Genomic DNA, 18,713 nt, shown 5'->3' with positions numbered 1-18,713 from the left:
GAAACTTGGTACATGAGTTGAACTTATGACGCAGAATGGAAGATTAGTAAAATTTTGGACAATGGGTGTGGCACCGCCCACTTTTAAAAGAAGGTAATTTAAAAGTTTTGCAAGCTGTAATTTGGCAGTCGTTGAAGATATCTTGATGAAATTTGGCAGGAACGATACTTATATTACTATATGTACGCCCAATAAAAATTAGCAAAATCGGAGAAGGACCACGCCCACTTTTAAAAAAAAATTTTTTTAAAGTAAAATTTTAACAAAAAATTTAATATCTTTACAGTATATAAGTAAATTATGTCAACATTCAACTCCAGTAATGATATGGTGCAACAAAATACAAAAATAAAAGAAAATTTCAAAATGGGCGTGGCTCCGCCCTTTTTCATTTAATTTGTCTAGGATACTTTTAACGCCATAAGTCGAACAAAAATTTACCAATCCTTTTGAAATTTGGTAGGGGCATAGATTTTATGACATTAACTGTTTTCTGTGAAAATGGGCGAAATCGGTTGATGCCACGCCCAGTTTTTATACACAGGCGTCCGTCTGTCCTTCCGCATGGCCGTTAACACGATAACTTGGGCAAAAATCGACATATCTTTAATGAACTTAGTTCACGTGCTTACTTGAACTCACTTTATCTTGGTATGAAAAATGAACGAAATCCGACTACGACCACGCCCACTTTTCCGATATCGAAAATTACGAAAAATGAAAAAATGCCATAATTCTATACCAAATACGAAAAAAAGCATGAAACATGGTAAGGTAATTGGATTGTTTTATTGACGCGAAATATAACTTTAGAAAAAACTTTATAAAATGGTTGTGACACCTACCATATTAAGTAGAAGAAAATGAAAAAGTTCTACAGGGTGAAATAAAAAACCCTTAAAATCTTGGCAGGTATTACATATATAAATAAATTAGCTGTATCCAACAGATGATGTTCTGGGTCACCCTGGTCCACATTTTGGTCGATATCTGGAAAACGCCTTCACACCACTCCCTTTTAAAACTCTCATTAATACCTTTAATTTGATACCCATATCGTACAAACTCATTCTAGAGTCACCCCTGGTCCACCTTTATGGCGATATCTCGAAAAGGCGTCCACCTATAGAACTAAGCCCCACGCCCTTTTAAAATACTCATTAACACCTTTCATTTGATACCCATATCGTAAAAACATATTCTAAAGTCACCCCTGGTCCACCTTTATGGCGATATCTCGAAAAGGCGAACACCTATAGAACGAAGGCCCACTCCCTTTTAAAATACTCATTAACACCTTTCTTTTGATACCCATATTGTACAAACAAATTCTAGGGTCACCCCTGCTCCACCTTTATGGCGATATCACGAAACGGCGTCCACATATGGAACTAAGGATTACTCCCTTTTAAAATACTCATAAACACCTTTGTTTTGATACCCATATTGTACAAACAAATTCTAGGGTTACCCCTGGTCCACCTTTATGGCGATATATCGAAACCGCGTCCACCTATGGAACTAAGGATTACTCCCTTTTAAAATACTCATTAGCACCTTTCATTTGATACCCATATCGTGCAAACGCGTTCTATAGTCACCCCTGGTCCACCTTTATGGCGATATCTCGAAAAGGCGACCACCTATACAACAACCACCACTCCCTTTTAAAACCCTTATTAATACCTTTAATTTGATACCCATATCGTACAAACATATTCTAGAGTCACCCCTGGTCCACCTTTAGGGCGATATTTCGAAACGGCGTCCACCTATAGAACTAAAGCCCACTCCCTTTTAAAATACTCATTAACACCTTTCGTTTGATGCCCATATTGTACAAACAAATTCTAGGGTCACCCCTGGTCCACCTTATGGCGATATCTCGAAACGGCGTCCACCTATGGAACTAAGGATTACTCCCTTTTAAAATACTCATTAACACCTATTTTTTGATACCCATATTGTACAAACAAATTCTAGGGTCACCCCTGGTCCACCTTTGTGGCGATATCTCGAAATGGCGTCCACCTATGGAACTAAGGATTACTCCCTTTTAAAATACTCATTAACACCTTTCATTTGAACCCATATCGTACAAACGCATTCTAGATTCAACCCTGATCCACCTTTATGGCTATATCCCTAAATGACATCCACCTATAGAACTATGGCCCACTCCCTCATAAAATACTCTTTAACGCCTTTCATTTGATACACATTCCAGGGTTTCCCTCGGTACATTTTCCTACATGGTTATTTTCCCTTATGTTGTCACCATAGCTCTCAACTGAGTATGTAATGGTCGGTTACACCCGAACTTAACCTTCCTTACTTGTTAAAATTCAAATGACGTATAAATTTAATTGCTGAATTGTAATTCCAAGCAGCCTCGATTCAAATGATTTTTAAAAACCTAAAAAATGATACAAAAAAGGAATATTCCGGGTATTTTCCTGGTATTTACCCATAAAAATTGTAAATACCCGGTAGAATCCCAACTCTATGTATTTGCCATAAATAAATATTTAATTCGCTTAACCAACGAACCGATATCATTTCGTTACGATAATCAACGTTAATAAACGAAACAAAGTCATTTCGTGAAATGATATCGGTTCGTTGGTTAAGCATGCCTGATTTAATTTTAGCACGCACTTTTATCCAAAAATTAACACAAGCTATAATTGATCGAGGCGGCCGCCGTGGTGTTGTGGTAGCATGCTCCGCCTACCACACCGAGGGTCCTGTGTTCAACTCCCGGGCAGAGTAACATCAAAAATGAGAAAAAAAGTTTTTTTTAATTAGAAACAAGTTTTTTATAATTGGCGTCTCCTCTCGTAAGCGTTTAGCATACACTTCGAGTGTATTTCTGCCATGAAAAGCTCCTCAGTGAAAACTCATCTGCCTTGCAAATGCATTTTGGATTCGGCGTACAAACATGTAGGTGTCGTCCCGCCAATTTGTAGGAAAAATTAAGCACGACGCAAATTGGAAGATAAGCTCGGCCTAAAATCTCTTTGGAGGTTATAGCGCCTTGCGTTTATTTATTTATTTTATTTATAATAGACCGAGTGAAAACAAACAAGATTTTTTATTGTATAACTAGCCTTGATATTAATTGACATGTATTGTTGTTATTTAAATTTCCTGAAATTTTGACTGATAAGTTGTTGTTTATTTTTCATTCACATGACACAATTAGGTATAAATAGCGCCCACAAAATTTATCTCGGTGTTCTTTATACTTAAAAAGTGGTAAAAAAGTTGTTAAATTAAAATGAATTCACGCATTAATTTCGTAATCCTGTTTGTTGTTCTCAGCTGCCTTCTATCCTATACGAATGCGCATTTTCGAATTGTAGACGGCAAAGATATAAAAATAAGGCAGAGTCCACATTCGGTGGCGATATTTATTTCTTACCGGCCTGCGTGCGCTGGTTCCTTAGTCACTTTAACATCGGTGGTTACAACTGCGCATTGCGTATTTAATGAACGAAAGGAAAGTTTCGTCGTTGTAGCTGGCATAAGCAATTTAAAAAAATTAGGAAGGGGGCACCAACGCAAAGTGGAGAGTATAAATTATGATCATGGCTATAATGACAAATCATCATTTATGGACATTGCTGTGGTTAAAGTGCGTTCATCTTTTCAAGAGAGTAGGTCAGTAAAACCAATAAAGCTTTGCGATTTCGAATTAGTACCGGGCATGAATATGAAAGTTAGTGGATGGGGTTCGGTAGATTATGGTGATACGATTGATAATACTCATCTCAAAACTATTAAAATGCCTATAATACCATTCGGTGAATGCCAGAACCATTATGACAATATACCGGCAGTTCTACCAAACACAATCATTTGTGCTGCATCTATTGGTGGCGATACGGGTTGTGGAGATTCTGGAACAGGGGCAATTGTGAATAAACAACTTTGTGCGGTGGCACACGGTGGTTGTGATGATCCCAGTATTCCAACTTTATTTACAGATGTAACAAATGCAATAGTTATACACTTTTTAAGAACCTATATATCTTGAATAATTCCATGACGTGAACCATATTATAATACTTTATTTAATACATATATAAAAAAAAGTCTATTAAATGCTTTTCATTCGAACGTGTCACATATTTTTGATTATACAAAACCTACTCATTTAAGAAAAATAAAATTTTTTTACGGATTTTGATTATCACAATGGGACCTTTAATAATATCATTGATACTTTTTGGCGACTAACTCCATATAGTTTCAAGATTGTTTTCGAAACTATTATACAATTGTTTAGGGAATCATATCGGAGGAACTGCCACCGAATATTTTTTAACTATCGCCGGATCTGTTCGCTGTTTTCGGAAATATTTCAGGATCATTTAATCATTTATTGTTATCAAGTTGATAACTAGCAACTGATGATGACGCGTCGCGAGTGTCGAAACAATTGTTTTGCCAAATAAAGCAAACATATATATATATATATATATATATAAACGACCATAAGGTGTTTCAATTTTAATTCTTTATTGTATGAGTCGTTTACCGCTCTATATTAATTATTTAATCCATTGTATTTTGTTTATTCACCAAATGTATGTACATAAGTATACCAATATAATATTCATAATGTGTGTTTAAAAAAAAAGTAATAAAAACTGTTACAAATTCAAACTAAATTTTATCTATTCATTTCGTTAAAAAAAAGTGTAACTCTTTAATTAGAAAAAAATTGTTAAAAACTTACTTTTTATTCGCTGATTGTAGAAATTTATCGCAATATTCTTTGAATGACATATTTGGAATTTTCTGCGTTTCATTAAGTGCAAGTTCGCGATCAATTTCTGCAAAATCTTCGCTGGTTAATGATTCTGGCTCCTCTGACATTAAATTACTTTTCTCTGAATTCTCAACTAATGAACATTTCATATTTAGTACTGAATTCATTATCTCATTATTAATAGTTTTAGCTGTCACACGTTTCTTTTTAATATCATTCATTATTTGTAAACGAAAAGGATTACGGCGCGTTTTCGATGGCGCTACTATGGCAGGTTCGCCGGTTTTCGGGTCGTGAATTTGTTTTAGATGAGTTTCTGTACTACGCGATATGGGAAATATATTCTCTTTATCCTTTAGAAATGTTTCCACTTCTGTTCTTTTAGCTAAATTTAACGGTATATCTCTTCGCTGTTTGTTTGGGGGTTGAGTTAGAACATTCTTATTTTCCTCACTAGGCTTTGTTTTACGTTTACACACTCTAGGCACAGTTTCCTTCGCGCTGCGACTTATACCACTATTACTCAATTTCGCTGTTATATAATCGATTGCTTTACTTGTGTGCCAAATACGTTGATAAATATCTTTAAAGCTATCAATATTTCTTTCATTCTCATTAAGACGTACAAAAGCTAATGCAACCTTATAGCATAATAAAAAGTTTTCAATATTTTTTGGACTATTTGTTATAGAATCTGCACTTTTGTTCGTTGGAGCGATGCTCATGATGGACGCATCATCTTCTTTTGTGTTATCATCACGCCAAGACATGTTGTCATTGTACGGCGTGATCTGACATGACAAGTCTAAGCCACATAGATCATGGTTTAGCTTTGTTGTGGAAGTTTGCGCTATGTCTGCAGTAGCTTTATTCTTAGTTATATATGCACATTTGCTAACATATAGATGATCTATTGTGGACCAAGTAGTCTTTAAAAATGCTTCGTCTTTCCGCTGAACACTTTGCTGTATGTTTTTCTGTCTCGTTAAATCTAAAGGTTCTGTATCATTACTATCCATATTTTCGTTAGTTTGTTGCTTCATGACGTCTGCATTTTCTTGGCTTGTTATACTGTCATTGCTTTTCTTCTCTGTAGACTTTGGTGTATCAAACATTATTGAATATTGTTTTCCATTGGATATTGCACACATTGAAGTTTGTGTACCGGGTAGTGCTGGAATTTCTTGAGTTTGCTGAAGCTTTTGTGACCTCTCGCATATTTCCTGGACGTTTTGTCTTTCAGTTAGTCCCTTTAGTGTTTGCGATTTTTGTGTTTCTAAGAATGCTGAAATTTCGTTTAAGTCTGGTGTTCTAGCCTGAAGCGTAAAGCTCGTTGTGGAATCTCGTTCTTTTTTCTCTTCAAATTGACCCTCTTTCCGGTTTTCAAACTGCATATCGAGTTGTTTTGTAGTCAGCATTGGACAAGAAGGTATCGTGAATGATTTACTCATGCTGCACTTTTTTTGTTTGAAAAATTTAGTCAGTTTTGCTTGTACCAATGTTGAATCATTATTTGATTTCTTTGAAGTGTTGTTAAAATTGTTGTCATTAACTGTATCATTTGTTAACTCAACATAATTATTGCTGCTAATATTTGAAATTCGCTTAACTTGTTCGTACGTTGATTTGATGGATTCATATTGCTCAACGGCGGGTATCGTTGTATCATTTCGTTCTTTTGTGAGCGTTGTGTTGGTTTGTTCGACCTCTGTTATCGTTGTGTCAGTTTGTTCGAATTTCGCAATAGTTGAATCGTTGAGAATTTTCGATTTGGAAAATGTAAAACTTTGTAAATTTATGTTTGTCTTTTTCTTGACTTTTGCACCATCATCTTTAGCATTATAACATATTTTTGAGCTTGGTTTCATTTTTTTGTTGTTTGTCTCATTTAGTGTTGCTTGTTTTCTTTTTCGAGATCTTTTGGTTTTTATCTCCAGGTTGGCATCCTCGATAGGCTCTTTTAAAACAAGTGTTTCGTGTACATCAACGCCCACTGAAAAGAAAATGAAAGAATAAACTGTCTGAATGTGTATTTGGTTTAGAGAGTAACTAACGATATTTAAAATAAACAAGGAAACATAAACCCTGCACTTGATTTCTTACTTAATTTTAAAGTTGACAGACCCCGCTCTCGTTATGCAGACCGAGAACCTGTGACCATTCCCCAGCAGGTTAGGGTGCTTAAAATATACCCGCGGCAAGTCTGTCTGTCGTAAGAGGCGACTAAAATACAAAATTGATTCAAGGGGTTGTGTAGCGCAATATATAGATTCTCCAACTCAAATGTCAACCTGATGGATGTAGGGGATAGGAGGGCGGTATGGCCTGGAAGGCTTCGTGTGGTCATACCAAATTGTTCCCGAGATGGTCGGGCTAGTGTCTACCGTAAATATGCTTGTTACCGGAACGTACCGGATCTGCATCCGGCAAAGAACCATCAACATCGATAACACTCCCCACGGCCTTCGGGGAGTGCCCTTATCGTTACAAAAACAAACAGTGTTACTCAAAGAATCTGTGATTTGCGCTGCGACTAAGTAGCTGCTGATACCACAGCCGAAGGTTCCTTGGTTAAATTGTGATGTCGAATATTGGTAGGTATAATTGCGAACTACAGTCGAAACTATAGCTGAGGTTGACTGTGACTTTTTCAGTGGCTGTGACAAAACCACTGAGCAGTAGTATTTGCCAACTTTAGCTAAGTTATGCCGGAAGGCTTTCCCTGATGAGGTCAAAGCCATTATGATACGTCGCCAGCAAACATACTAACAAATAGTTCTCAATCTTAACAGAAAATGTGAATCACTTGGTAATGATGAGCTTCAGTCAACCTATGAGTGCTGCTGAGCTATTGGCGTTGTTACGGTCTGCTGTTGTGGTCTACGGTTACGGTCCACTTGGGAGCATTTTCGTGCGAACACACCTAGTGACTGGTGATGGGGCGAAAGTTGCGATACAAAAGTATTGAAAACAAGAAAAAAACAGACCGGCGATCACTAGCGAAAAAAATTGCCATGAGTTTCCGGCATGAAAAGTAAAAAGAAGGCGAAAAATTTTTAAAGAACGAGAAAAGAAAAGTTAGCCATGCGCTTCCGGGCTTAAAAAACGAAGAAGACAAGGAAACATTAAATTGTAAAGAGAAAAGCTGCATTCGCCGAAAAAAAGGAAGAGAAGCGACATATAAAGCCGGCAGCAGTGAAAACCACCCATGCGGAATTGTAAGGTGCTCCTATTAATTGTACACTGCTTGCTGTTTAACTGAGTCCCACGTACTTATCAACCAACTGCCCGGTCAGCACACTGGCAAAATAATTTTCGTGAATAGTTTTACGCCTTCTAATTGTGGCGAAGCTTTTAACTAGTATTGAACAGGTTGGAATCTTCGTTTTTGCAATTTCCTGCGGACCCAAAAAGAGAATTTTTAAGAAACATTTAACGAATCTTGCTGATACGACAGCATCGACAAGTCCGAATCCACATACCAATTTCATAGTAGTACAGGCACAAGCCAATTGCTAGAAGACCCTTAAACCAACACCTCCGCCTCCAGGGCCAGCAGTACGCTGCAGCGTAATACAACGAACGCCATAATTAGCCCCAAGTCATACAGGTCGTAAAAGTCAACACGAAGTTTTATTGCCACCAGGTTCACTCGCTCACCTCGGACCAGAGCGCAACAACCACCAACAGTACCAACACAGCGCGCCCAAGACCGCGCACCACAACCAACAACAGCGTCAACTTCACCAGCAAAATCAACATCACCAGTAACCACGCCGGCAGAGGCCCACGGTACGTACTCTGGCGGCCATGTAAGTACCAGCCATGTATGAACTTCAAAATAATTACCCTACAAAAAAAATTTGGTCATAAAACTTACCCACGCCCATGCAAATGTGACTATGAATATAACCTATGACTGTAAAATAGCTAGTCAAATGACGTGGAATGACGAGGTACTTAGAGGGTTTTATACAGTCCGGTTGAACTATTTAACAAGGGTCGATTTTTTTGTCAAATTGTATTATTGAATACTCGAAATTGTTAGCTATACAACAAGGAGCATACATTTCCGTTTTTTTCATTTTAATGATATGTTTTGTTGCTTCAAAATGATTGAAGTTAGCTCGATAAGTTTTTAGTCATAAGAAAAGCGGTCTGTATCATTTGAAAAGTTTTAGCGTTCCATTTTTGGAGCTCAACCATAAATTTAAAGTAAAAATTTTTTGCGACAGCAGCCATTCGTCGATTATGCACAAATTGGCAAAAGGATTTCAATTTTTTTTTCTTATATCATACAAATGCAATATATATATATATATATATATATATATATATACATATGAATCCCTATTGCTGGCAATATCTTTCGAACAACAAGACGAAAGTAATATACATACGTGCACGTAATACATATTGCTATCGCAATGTCATCCTTATTGCTTTTGTAACCACTTTTCTTAGTACATATTACATATTAGTATCATTATACTATGCGCATTATACCAAATTGATATTTTGTTACACTCAAAATTAAGTTCTACTACGACCACATAATAATTTTGTAAAAGAGCCCCAAATATCGAAATTTGTATCCAAACTTTATAGTCTTAAAATATGTTTTGTGAATGTGAATGAAAAAGAAAAAAATTCGACCAAATTCTTACTTTGTAGGTAGTATATTTACAATACATAAGTACATTCAATTACATATTTTTCTCACACATAGCGTTTATAACGATTATCAAAAAAATGGGGAGACATAAATAATTGTATAATTTGAAATATTACGAGCAAAAGTAAGAGAAAAGAAAAGAACCCCCAACAGAACAAGCTTAGCCAGACTTAAGTATTCATATTAGATTTCGTTTCGATTTCGGCCCAGTAGAGTGTGAATTGTTGGATCTTTTTATACTCAGTTGAGCAGAGCTCACAGAGTATATTAAGTTTGATTGGATAACGGTTGGTTGTACATATATAAAGGAATCGAGATAGATATAGACTTCCATATATCAAAATAATCAGGATCGAAAAAAAATTTGATTGAGCCATGTCCGTCCGTCCGTCCGTCCGTTAACACGATAACTTGAGTAAATTTTGAGGTATCTTGATGAAATTTGGTATGTAGGTTCCTGAGTACTCATCTCAGATCGCTATTTAAAATGAACGATATCGGATTATAACCACGCCCACTTTTCCGATATCGAAAATTTCGAAAAACCGAAAAACTGCGATAATTCATTACAAAAGACAGCTAAAGCGACCAAACTTGGTAGATGAGTTGAACTTATGACGCGGAATAGAAAATTAGTAAAATTTTGGACAATGGGCGTGGCACCGCCCACTTTTAAAAGAAGGTAATTAAAAGTTTTTTTTTAAAGTAAAATTTTAACAAAAAATTTAATATCTTTACAGTATATAAGTAAATTATGTCAACATTCAACCCCAGCAATAATATGGTGCAACAAAATACAAAAATAAAAGAAAATTTGAAAATGGGCGTGGCTCCGCCCTTTTTCATTTAATTTGTCTAGGATACTTTTAACGCCATAAGTCGAACAAAAATTAACCAATCCTTTTGAAATTTGGTAGTGGCATAGATTTTATGACATTAAATGTTTTCTGTGAAAATGGGCGAAATCGGTTAATGCCACGCCCAGTTTTTATACACAGTCGTCCGTCTGTCCTTCCGCATGGCCGTTAAAACGATAACTTGAGCAAAAATCGACATATCTTTAATGAACTTAGTTCACGTGCTTACTTGAACTCACTTTATCTTGGTAAGAAAAATGAACGAAATCCGACTATGACCACGCCCACTTTTTTCGATATCGAAAATTACGAAAAATGAAAAAATGCCATAATTCTATACCAAATACGAAAAAAGGGATGAAACATGGTAAGGTAATTGGATTGTTTTATTGACGCGAAATATAACTTTAGAAAAAACTTTATAAAATGGTTGTGACACCTACCATATTAAGTAGAAGAAAATGAAAAGTTCTGCAGGGCGAAATAAAAAACCCTTAAAATCTTGGCAGGTATTACATATATAAATAAATTAGCGGTATCCAACAGATAATGTTCTGGGTCACCCTGGTCCACATTTTGGTCGATATCTGGAAAACGCCTTCACACCACTCCCTTTTAAAACTCTCATTAATACCTTTAATTTGATACCCATATCGTACAAACTCATTCTAGAGTCACCCCTGCTCCACCTTTATGGCGATATCCCGAAACGGCGTCCACCTATGGAACTAAGGATTACTCCCTTTTAAAATACTCATTAACACCTTTCTTTTGATACCCATACTGTACAAACAAATTCTAGGGTCACCCCTGGTCCACCTTTATGGCGATATCTCGAAACGGCGTCCACCTATGGAACTAAGGATTACTCCCTCTTAAAATACTCATTAACACCTTTCTTTTTATACCCATATTGTACAAAAATTCTAGGGTCACCCCTGCTCCACCTTTATGCCGATATCTGGAAACGGCGTCCACCTATGGAACTGAGGATTACTCCCTTTTAAAATACTTATTATCACCTTTCTTTTGATACCCATATTGTACAAACAAATTCTAGGGTCACCCCTGGTCCACCTTTATGGCGATATCTCGAAAATGCGACCACCTATACAACAACCACCACTCCCTTTTAAAACCCTCATTAATACCTTTAATTTGATACCCATATCGTACAAACATATTCTAGAGTCACCCTTGGTCCACCTTTATGGCGATATTTCGAAACGGCGTCCACCTATAAAACGAAGGCCCACTCCCTTTTAAAATACGCATTAACACCTTTCATTTGATGCCCATATTGTACAAACAAATTCTAGGGTCACCCCTGGTCCACCTTTATGGCGATATCTCGAAACGGCGTCCACCTATGGAACTAAGGATTACTCCCTTTTAAAATACTCATTAACACCTTTCTTTTGATACCCATATTGTACAAACAAATTCTAGGGTCACCCCTGTTCCACCTTTATGGCGCTATCTCGAAACGGCGTCCACCTATGGAACTAAGGATTACTCCCTTTTAAAATACTCATTAACACCTTTCATTTGATACCCATATCGTACAAACACATTCTAGAGTCACCCCTGGTCCACCTTTATGGCGATATCTCGAAAGGCGACCACCTATACAACAACCACCACTCCCTTTTAAAACCCTCATTAATACCTTTAATTTGATACCCATATCGTACAAATACATTCTAGAGTCACCCCTGGTCCACCTTTATGGCGATATTTCGAAACGGCGTCCACCTATAGAACTAAGGCCCACTCCCTTTTAAAATACTCATTAACACCATTCGTTTGATGCCCATATTGTACAAACAAATTCTGGGGTCACCCCTGGTCCACCTTTGTGGCGATATCTCGAAACGGCGTCCACCTATGGAACTAAGGATTACTCCCTTTTAAAATACTCATTAACACCTTTCATTTGAACCCATATCGTACAAACGCATTCTAGAGTCAACCCTGATCCACCTTTATAGCTATATCCCTAAATGGCGTCCACCTATAGAACTATGGCCCACTCCCTCATAAAATACTCTTTAAAGCCTTTCATTTGATACACATTCCAGGGTTTCCCTCGGTTCATTTTCCTACATGGTTATTTTCCCTTATGTTGTCACCATAACTCTCAACTGAGTATGTAATGTTCGGTTACACCCGAACTTAACCTTCCTTACTTGTTTTTTCTCACTTTATACACTACACACTCTTACCTACATTTTCATAGTGTAAATAGCTATCGTAGTTCAACAATGCTGTAGCCCTGGTTAAGAAACCAGCACTATCTTATTTTTTTTGTTGCATACATACGTTAAAAGAAATTAATTATAAATAAATAAGTACTTAAAATGGGAATGCTGGCGTCTACATTCTTTTAGAAGGCACTTAGGCATTCAGGTAAGGGGCCACCGAAATTTGGGTGCGTCGGTGGCCATGGATTTTGAGGGTGGGACAAGCACCGGGCGTCGCAACAACACCCGCGGCGCCCCCAAGTTATATTCGGCCCTTTTCCTTTTTGTATTTTAATTTTTCAGCGTTTTTTTAAATTTCAGCGTTAGTAACCGGCCATGTCCGGTTCGGTCATTTTTTTTTGCGTTAGATATTTTTTTTGAATGTAAATTTTGAATGTTAACGGTCTGTCCGTGACATCCGGTTCGGCCGGATGTTTTTTTAGTTTGAATTTATAAGCGTTTTGAGTCGGTCTCTGCGCTTCTGTCAGGGTTTTTGATTTTGACAGCTTTCAGTTTTGACAGGCATGATAGGAGCTTTTTTCTGTTTATGGCGCAGGAACAGTAAGGTTGGCAAGGACCCGCCCCAGCCGACAATGAGTAGCCACTGTGCACCAACATATCATGCCGACCGCCTTCCTTACTGCTTCTACCGAAAATGCGTATCCATAACAGATGGCGTCCAACGTGGTAGCTGAGGCGCTGGTCTCAGTGGCCAGTTCGGGCAACGTGAGAAGTTGACCATTCCACCAGTCCGAGGTGGGCAGCCGCAGGAGCAGCCACCTGCGTTGCGGTGGAATGGTTGACGGATCAGGTTGTCCGGATTGGTCATTGGGGGCAGTAGTCGAAGGCGTCACGAGACTTCACGTCATGTCCTCCGGATTTTTGTATTCACCCGATGAGGCAGTGCTGTACGCACTTAGTTTTTTTGTAGAGTTGGGGTTTTTTATGTTGCCGGAATGTTGTCTGTAGTCGGCTTGGAATAATTTTGTCCGCTAAATTGGGTTTTTTTTGTACAATTTTTTTTATTTTTGTTTTCGCCGAATTAGTGTGTGTGTGCGTGTGGTAAGGACCCCAGCTCATCCCACGTCCCAGGTGGTAGTTTAGAATACCACCTGGACTGTGACGGGTTGAGCTGCGATTCAGAGTGGCACCATTTTCTGTCCCACCAGTCTGGGGAGCGGGCATCGAAGCCGCTCCACCCATAGCGGCGAAGGCAGGAGGGGTGTCCCGGGTGAATGGACGGGAGGCCTCAAGACCCCCAACCAGTCCTAGGGGTGAGCCCCTGGAGACTGGCCCTGCGTTGCGGCTGGGCGTGTTGAGACCAACCCGTGTGTGCCTGGAGTGACCCCAACCAGTCTCGGAGGGGGGCCTTAAGACCCCCTCGCATTGCGGTTGGGAGCACTAGGGACATGTATGAATGTATCTGCGTGTTTTTTTTTTGCCTGTAGCCCGAGTGCCTTCGGGAAGGGGATGCCAGCATTCCCATTGATTATATAATATATATATATATATATATAACTAACCACCTTTTTTTCCCAGCTTTTGGATTTTTTTTTTATTCGGTACGATTACCGAAGTAATCATTGTAGTTATTCTCGTGCATTTTTTTTTTATATACATAGATGTACAAATTTTTTTTTTCTTCAACAAACCATCGTCTGGAAACAGAAGTGTGGTTTGAACACTAGGATTTGACAAATTGCATTTTTTTTGACTATGTCGCGTGACCAGTCTTTTGGGCAACCGAGCCGGAATACTCCGTTCGGGAGTGCGGGGAATTTCCGGGGAAACCAGCACCGGAGCGGTAATAATAGGGGGCTTTCCCCAAGGCCATGCGTCCCTTGGTGGTGCACACCCCAGTAAGGGGACAATACGGAGATCCCGCGGGAATGAACATGGGCTCGGACCTGAATGACCCTCGCGATAAAATGGACAGACCTGTAAGCACCAGTAATCTTAATGCGCCCCTATTAAACGCGCATGACCGACTTGTCTCCGTAAGTCATCAGGCCCGTTCAAGCTTACCCCCGAAGCTATAGAGGCCTTCGAAAAACTAAAAGTAGCTTTGAGTTCCGCTCCTGTCTTGGCCCAACCAGAATTCGTAATACAGTGCGACGCTTCCAAAATAGGTGTTGGCGGAGTGTTGTTCCAGGTCGATGACGAGGGCTCTGAGCATCCAATCTCGTTTGTGTCGAAAAAACTGAATAATTATACGGTAACCGAGCTGGAATGTCTCGCCGCTATAATCAGCGTGAAGCGTTTCCGACCCTATGTTGAGGGATTACCGTTTCGGATTATCACGGACCACTCCAGTCTCAAGTGGTTAATGCCACAAAAGGACTTGAGCGGGAGGTTGGCGAGGTGGTCGCTCTTACTGCAAAGATACGACTTTAAAATGGAACACCGTAAGGGCACCCTGAATGTAGTACCAGATGCGCTGTCGCGGTTTGATGCTGACGAGTTAACTTTCACTACCACACCCGGGGAAATAGATTTAGTCTCTCCCGAATTTAGCAGTAACGAATATTTAGACTTGATTCGGACCGTCACCGAAAATGAGGAATCGCTTCCGGATTTACGAGTGGTGGACGGGGTAATTTTCAAAAGAGTTAAATTTGGTAAGGGGGTGGAAGGGGAAGAAGACTCGCTGTGGCGATTATGGTTGACGAAAAGGTTGACTGAGGAAGCAGTGAGACTAGCATATAACGCTAACCGGAGTTAACATGGCGGGTGGCAGAAAACCTTAGAACGCGTTAGGCAGAAATACTTCTGGCCGCAGTAGGCTAAGGACGTCAGGGGAAACGTCCAGCGTTGTGACACCTGCAAAGCGGTAAAACCCACTAATCAGCAGTCGAGACCGCCTATAGAAAATACCTTTGCATCCGAAAGGCCATTTCAGCGATTATATTGCGATTTCCTAGGGCCGTATCCGAGATCTAAGCGGCGAAATCAATTTCTTTTCATAGTACTAGACCATTTTTCAAAATATGTTTGGCTAAAGCCCATGCAGAGAGCCACCACTGTTAACGTTATAAATTACTTCGCTTCAGAAATTTTTCCCGCTGTAGGGGTCCCTGAGTTTATTCACAGTGACAATGGTAAGCAGTTTATCTTGAAGGAAATGAACCAATTTTTTTCAAATTACGGGGTGACGCACGTGAGGACGGGATTATATTCTCCCCAAGCAAACGCATCCGAGCGCGTTAATAGAGAAATTGTTTCGAAGATTAGGATTTTCCTGATAGATAAACCTGACCATACCGATTGTGATAAGCATATACCCGAGATTTTATCTGTTTTGAGAAGTGATTTCCATACGGCGATTCAGTGCTCTCCATACTTTGCATTATATGGCCAAAATATGGTTCAACATGCCTCAACGTACAAAATTTTAAAGAAACTCGGCAGCCTTCGGGAAGACCAGGTTACTATAGTAAGCAGAACTGACAAGTTGACTAATATTCGTGAGCAGATCCGTAGAAATTTAGATCAGGCCAAGGATAGGGGAGCAACCACCTATAACAAGCGCTCTAGGCAAGTCAACTATAATGAAGGTCAGGAAGTTTTTCGGAAAAACTTTGCCTTAAGTAACTTCACACAGGGCATTAACGCCAAATTCCTGCCAAAATACCTGAAGTGTCGCGTGCTTCGAAAAATAGGCAATGCACTGTATGATCTCGAATACCTAAACGGGAAATTGATAGGTCGCTTTCACGCTTCGGATATTCGTCCGCAATGAACCAGAAAGAACGTTTCTTTGCCAAATTACAATTTGATTTTTTTTTATATCTACCTACCAATCGGACTTTTTTTGTCTGGGCGTTTTGGCGGTCGGGGACATCTCGCCCAGTATTCTCCCCGAGCACTGACCTCATAGGATGTTCACACGCGTACTCACCGAGAACCGTGAACACCCTGGCAGTTCACGCTTAGGTCGGACTAGCCTTTCGGAGTTTGGACGAGTTCTCCATATCAAAATGTCTACACCTTCTTTTTTTGTTTTGCCTTTCTGTGGGAGCGATAACCACTAGAAATCATCTTTCGGAGTTTTGACGAGTTCATAACAAATGTCTAATTGCCGCAAAGCCCTTTTAAACTAGGAAACAGAATTAATTCCCAACTTGACTTAACCTTTTTTTTTTGATGGACCTATGTTGCCCGGCTAGCTTCGTAGTAGGACTTTGAGACTCTTATCTCAGGAGTGAGCCGTGCCTCACGTTGATTGGCATCGGAGGCCCCGGGCAGTGGCTTCTTCCAGCGGATCCGGTTTCCTGTTCGCTTCATCGTCAGGTCTTCAAAGCGAAGCAGGTTTGTTACGGTCTGCTGTTATGGTCTACGGTTACGGTCCACTTGGGAGCGTTTTCGTGCGAACACACCTAGTGACTGGTGATGGGGCGAAAGTTGCGATACAAAAGTATCGAAAACAAGAAAAAAACAGACCGGCGATCACTAGCGAAAAAAATTGCCATGAGTTTCTGGCATGAAAAGTAAAAAGGGAAACATTTTCAAAGAACGAGAAAAGAAAAGTTAGCCATGCGTTTCCGGGCTTAAAAAAACGAAGAAGACAAGGAAACATTAAATTGTAAAGAGAAAAGCTGCATTCACCGAAAAAAAGGAAGAGAAGCGACATATAAAGCCGGCAGCAGTGAAAACCACCCATGCGGAATTGTAAGGTGCTCCTATTAATTGCACACTGCTTGCTGTTTAACTGAGTCCCACGTACTTATCAACCAACTGCCCGGTTAGCACACTGGCAAAATAATTTTCGTGAATAGTTTTACGCCTTCTAATTGTGGCGAAGCTTTTAACTAGTATTGAAAAGGTTGGAATCTTCGTTTTTGCAATTTCCTGCGGACCCAAAAAAAGAATTTTTAAGAAACATTTAACGAATCTTGCTGATACGACAGCATCGAAAAGTCCGAATCCACATACCAATTTCATAGTAGTACAGGCACAAGCGAATTGCTATAAGACCCTTAAACCAACACCTCCGCCTCTAGGGCCAGCAGTATGCTGCAGCGTAATACAACGAACGCCAAAATTAGCCCCAAGTCATACAGGTCGTAAAAGTCAACACGAAGTTTTATTGCCACCAGGTTCACTCGCTCACCTCGGACCAGAGCGCAACAACCACCAACAGTACCAACACAGCGCGCCCAAGACCGCGCACCACAACCAACAAAAGCGTCAACTTCACCAGCAAAATCAACATCACCAGTAACCACGCCGGCAGAGGCCCACGGTACGTACTCTGGCGGCCATGTAAGTACCAGCCATGTATGAACTTCAAAATAATTACCCTACAAAAAAAATTGGTCATAAAACTTACCCACGCCCATGCAAATGTGACTATGAATATAACCTATGATAAAATAGCTAGTCAAATGACGTGGAATGACGAGAGCGTTTTTGCAGGGTAGTTAAAGAAACTTCTAAGTGGTAATTAGAGGGTTTTATACAGTCCGGTTGAACTATTTAACAAGGGCCGATTTTTTTGTCAAATTGTATTATTGAATACTCGAAATTGTTAGCTATACAACAAGGAGCATACATTTCCTTTTTTTTTCATTTTAATGATATTTTTTCTTGCTTCAAAATGATTGAAGTTAGCTCGATAAGTTTTTAGTCATAAGAAAAGCGGTCTGTAACATTTGAAAAGTTTTAGCGTTCCATTTTTGGAGCTCAACCATAAATTTAAAGTAAACATTTTTTGCGACAGCAGCCATTCGTCGATTATGCACAAATTGGCAAAAGGATTTCAATTTTTTTTCTTATATCATACAAATGCAATATATATATATATATATATATATATATATATATATATACATATGAATCCCTATTGCTGGCAATATCTTTCGAACAACAAGACGAAAGTAATATACATACGTGCACGTAATACATATTGCTATCGCAATGTCATCCTTATTGCTTTTGTAACCACTTTTCTTAGTACATATTACATATTAGTATCATTATACTATGCGCATTATACCAAATTGATATTTTGTTACACTCAAAATTAAGTTCTACTACGACCACATAATAATTTTGTAAAAGAGCCCCAAATATCGAAATTTGTATCCAAACTTTATAGTCTTAAAATATGTTTTGTGAATGTGAATGAAAAAGAAAAAAATTCGACCAAATTCTTACTTTGT

General features: G+C 39.0%; 1 protein-coding gene across 1 annotated transcript in view; it reads right to left on the bottom strand.

The window, feature by feature from the left end:
* LOC137250735 (probable ATP-dependent DNA helicase HFM1) overlaps positions 1-18,713 on the bottom strand; it is a 173,356-nt gene that overhangs the window by 40,591 nt on the left and 114,052 nt on the right. The window contains exon 14 of the mRNA XM_067784064.1: positions 4,745-6,770. Within this exon, the coding sequence (XP_067640165.1) occupies positions 4,745-6,770 (2,026 nt within the window). The remainder of the gene's footprint in view (positions 1-4,744; positions 6,771-18,713) is intronic.

Source organism: Eurosta solidaginis, chromosome 4 (genome assembly GCF_040869045.1).
Source record: "Eurosta solidaginis isolate ZX-2024a chromosome 4, ASM4086904v1, whole genome shotgun sequence".
Taxonomy (NCBI): Eukaryota; Metazoa; Arthropoda; class Insecta; order Diptera; family Tephritidae; genus Eurosta; species Eurosta solidaginis.
This window is presented reverse-complemented; position numbering and strand designations above follow the sequence as displayed.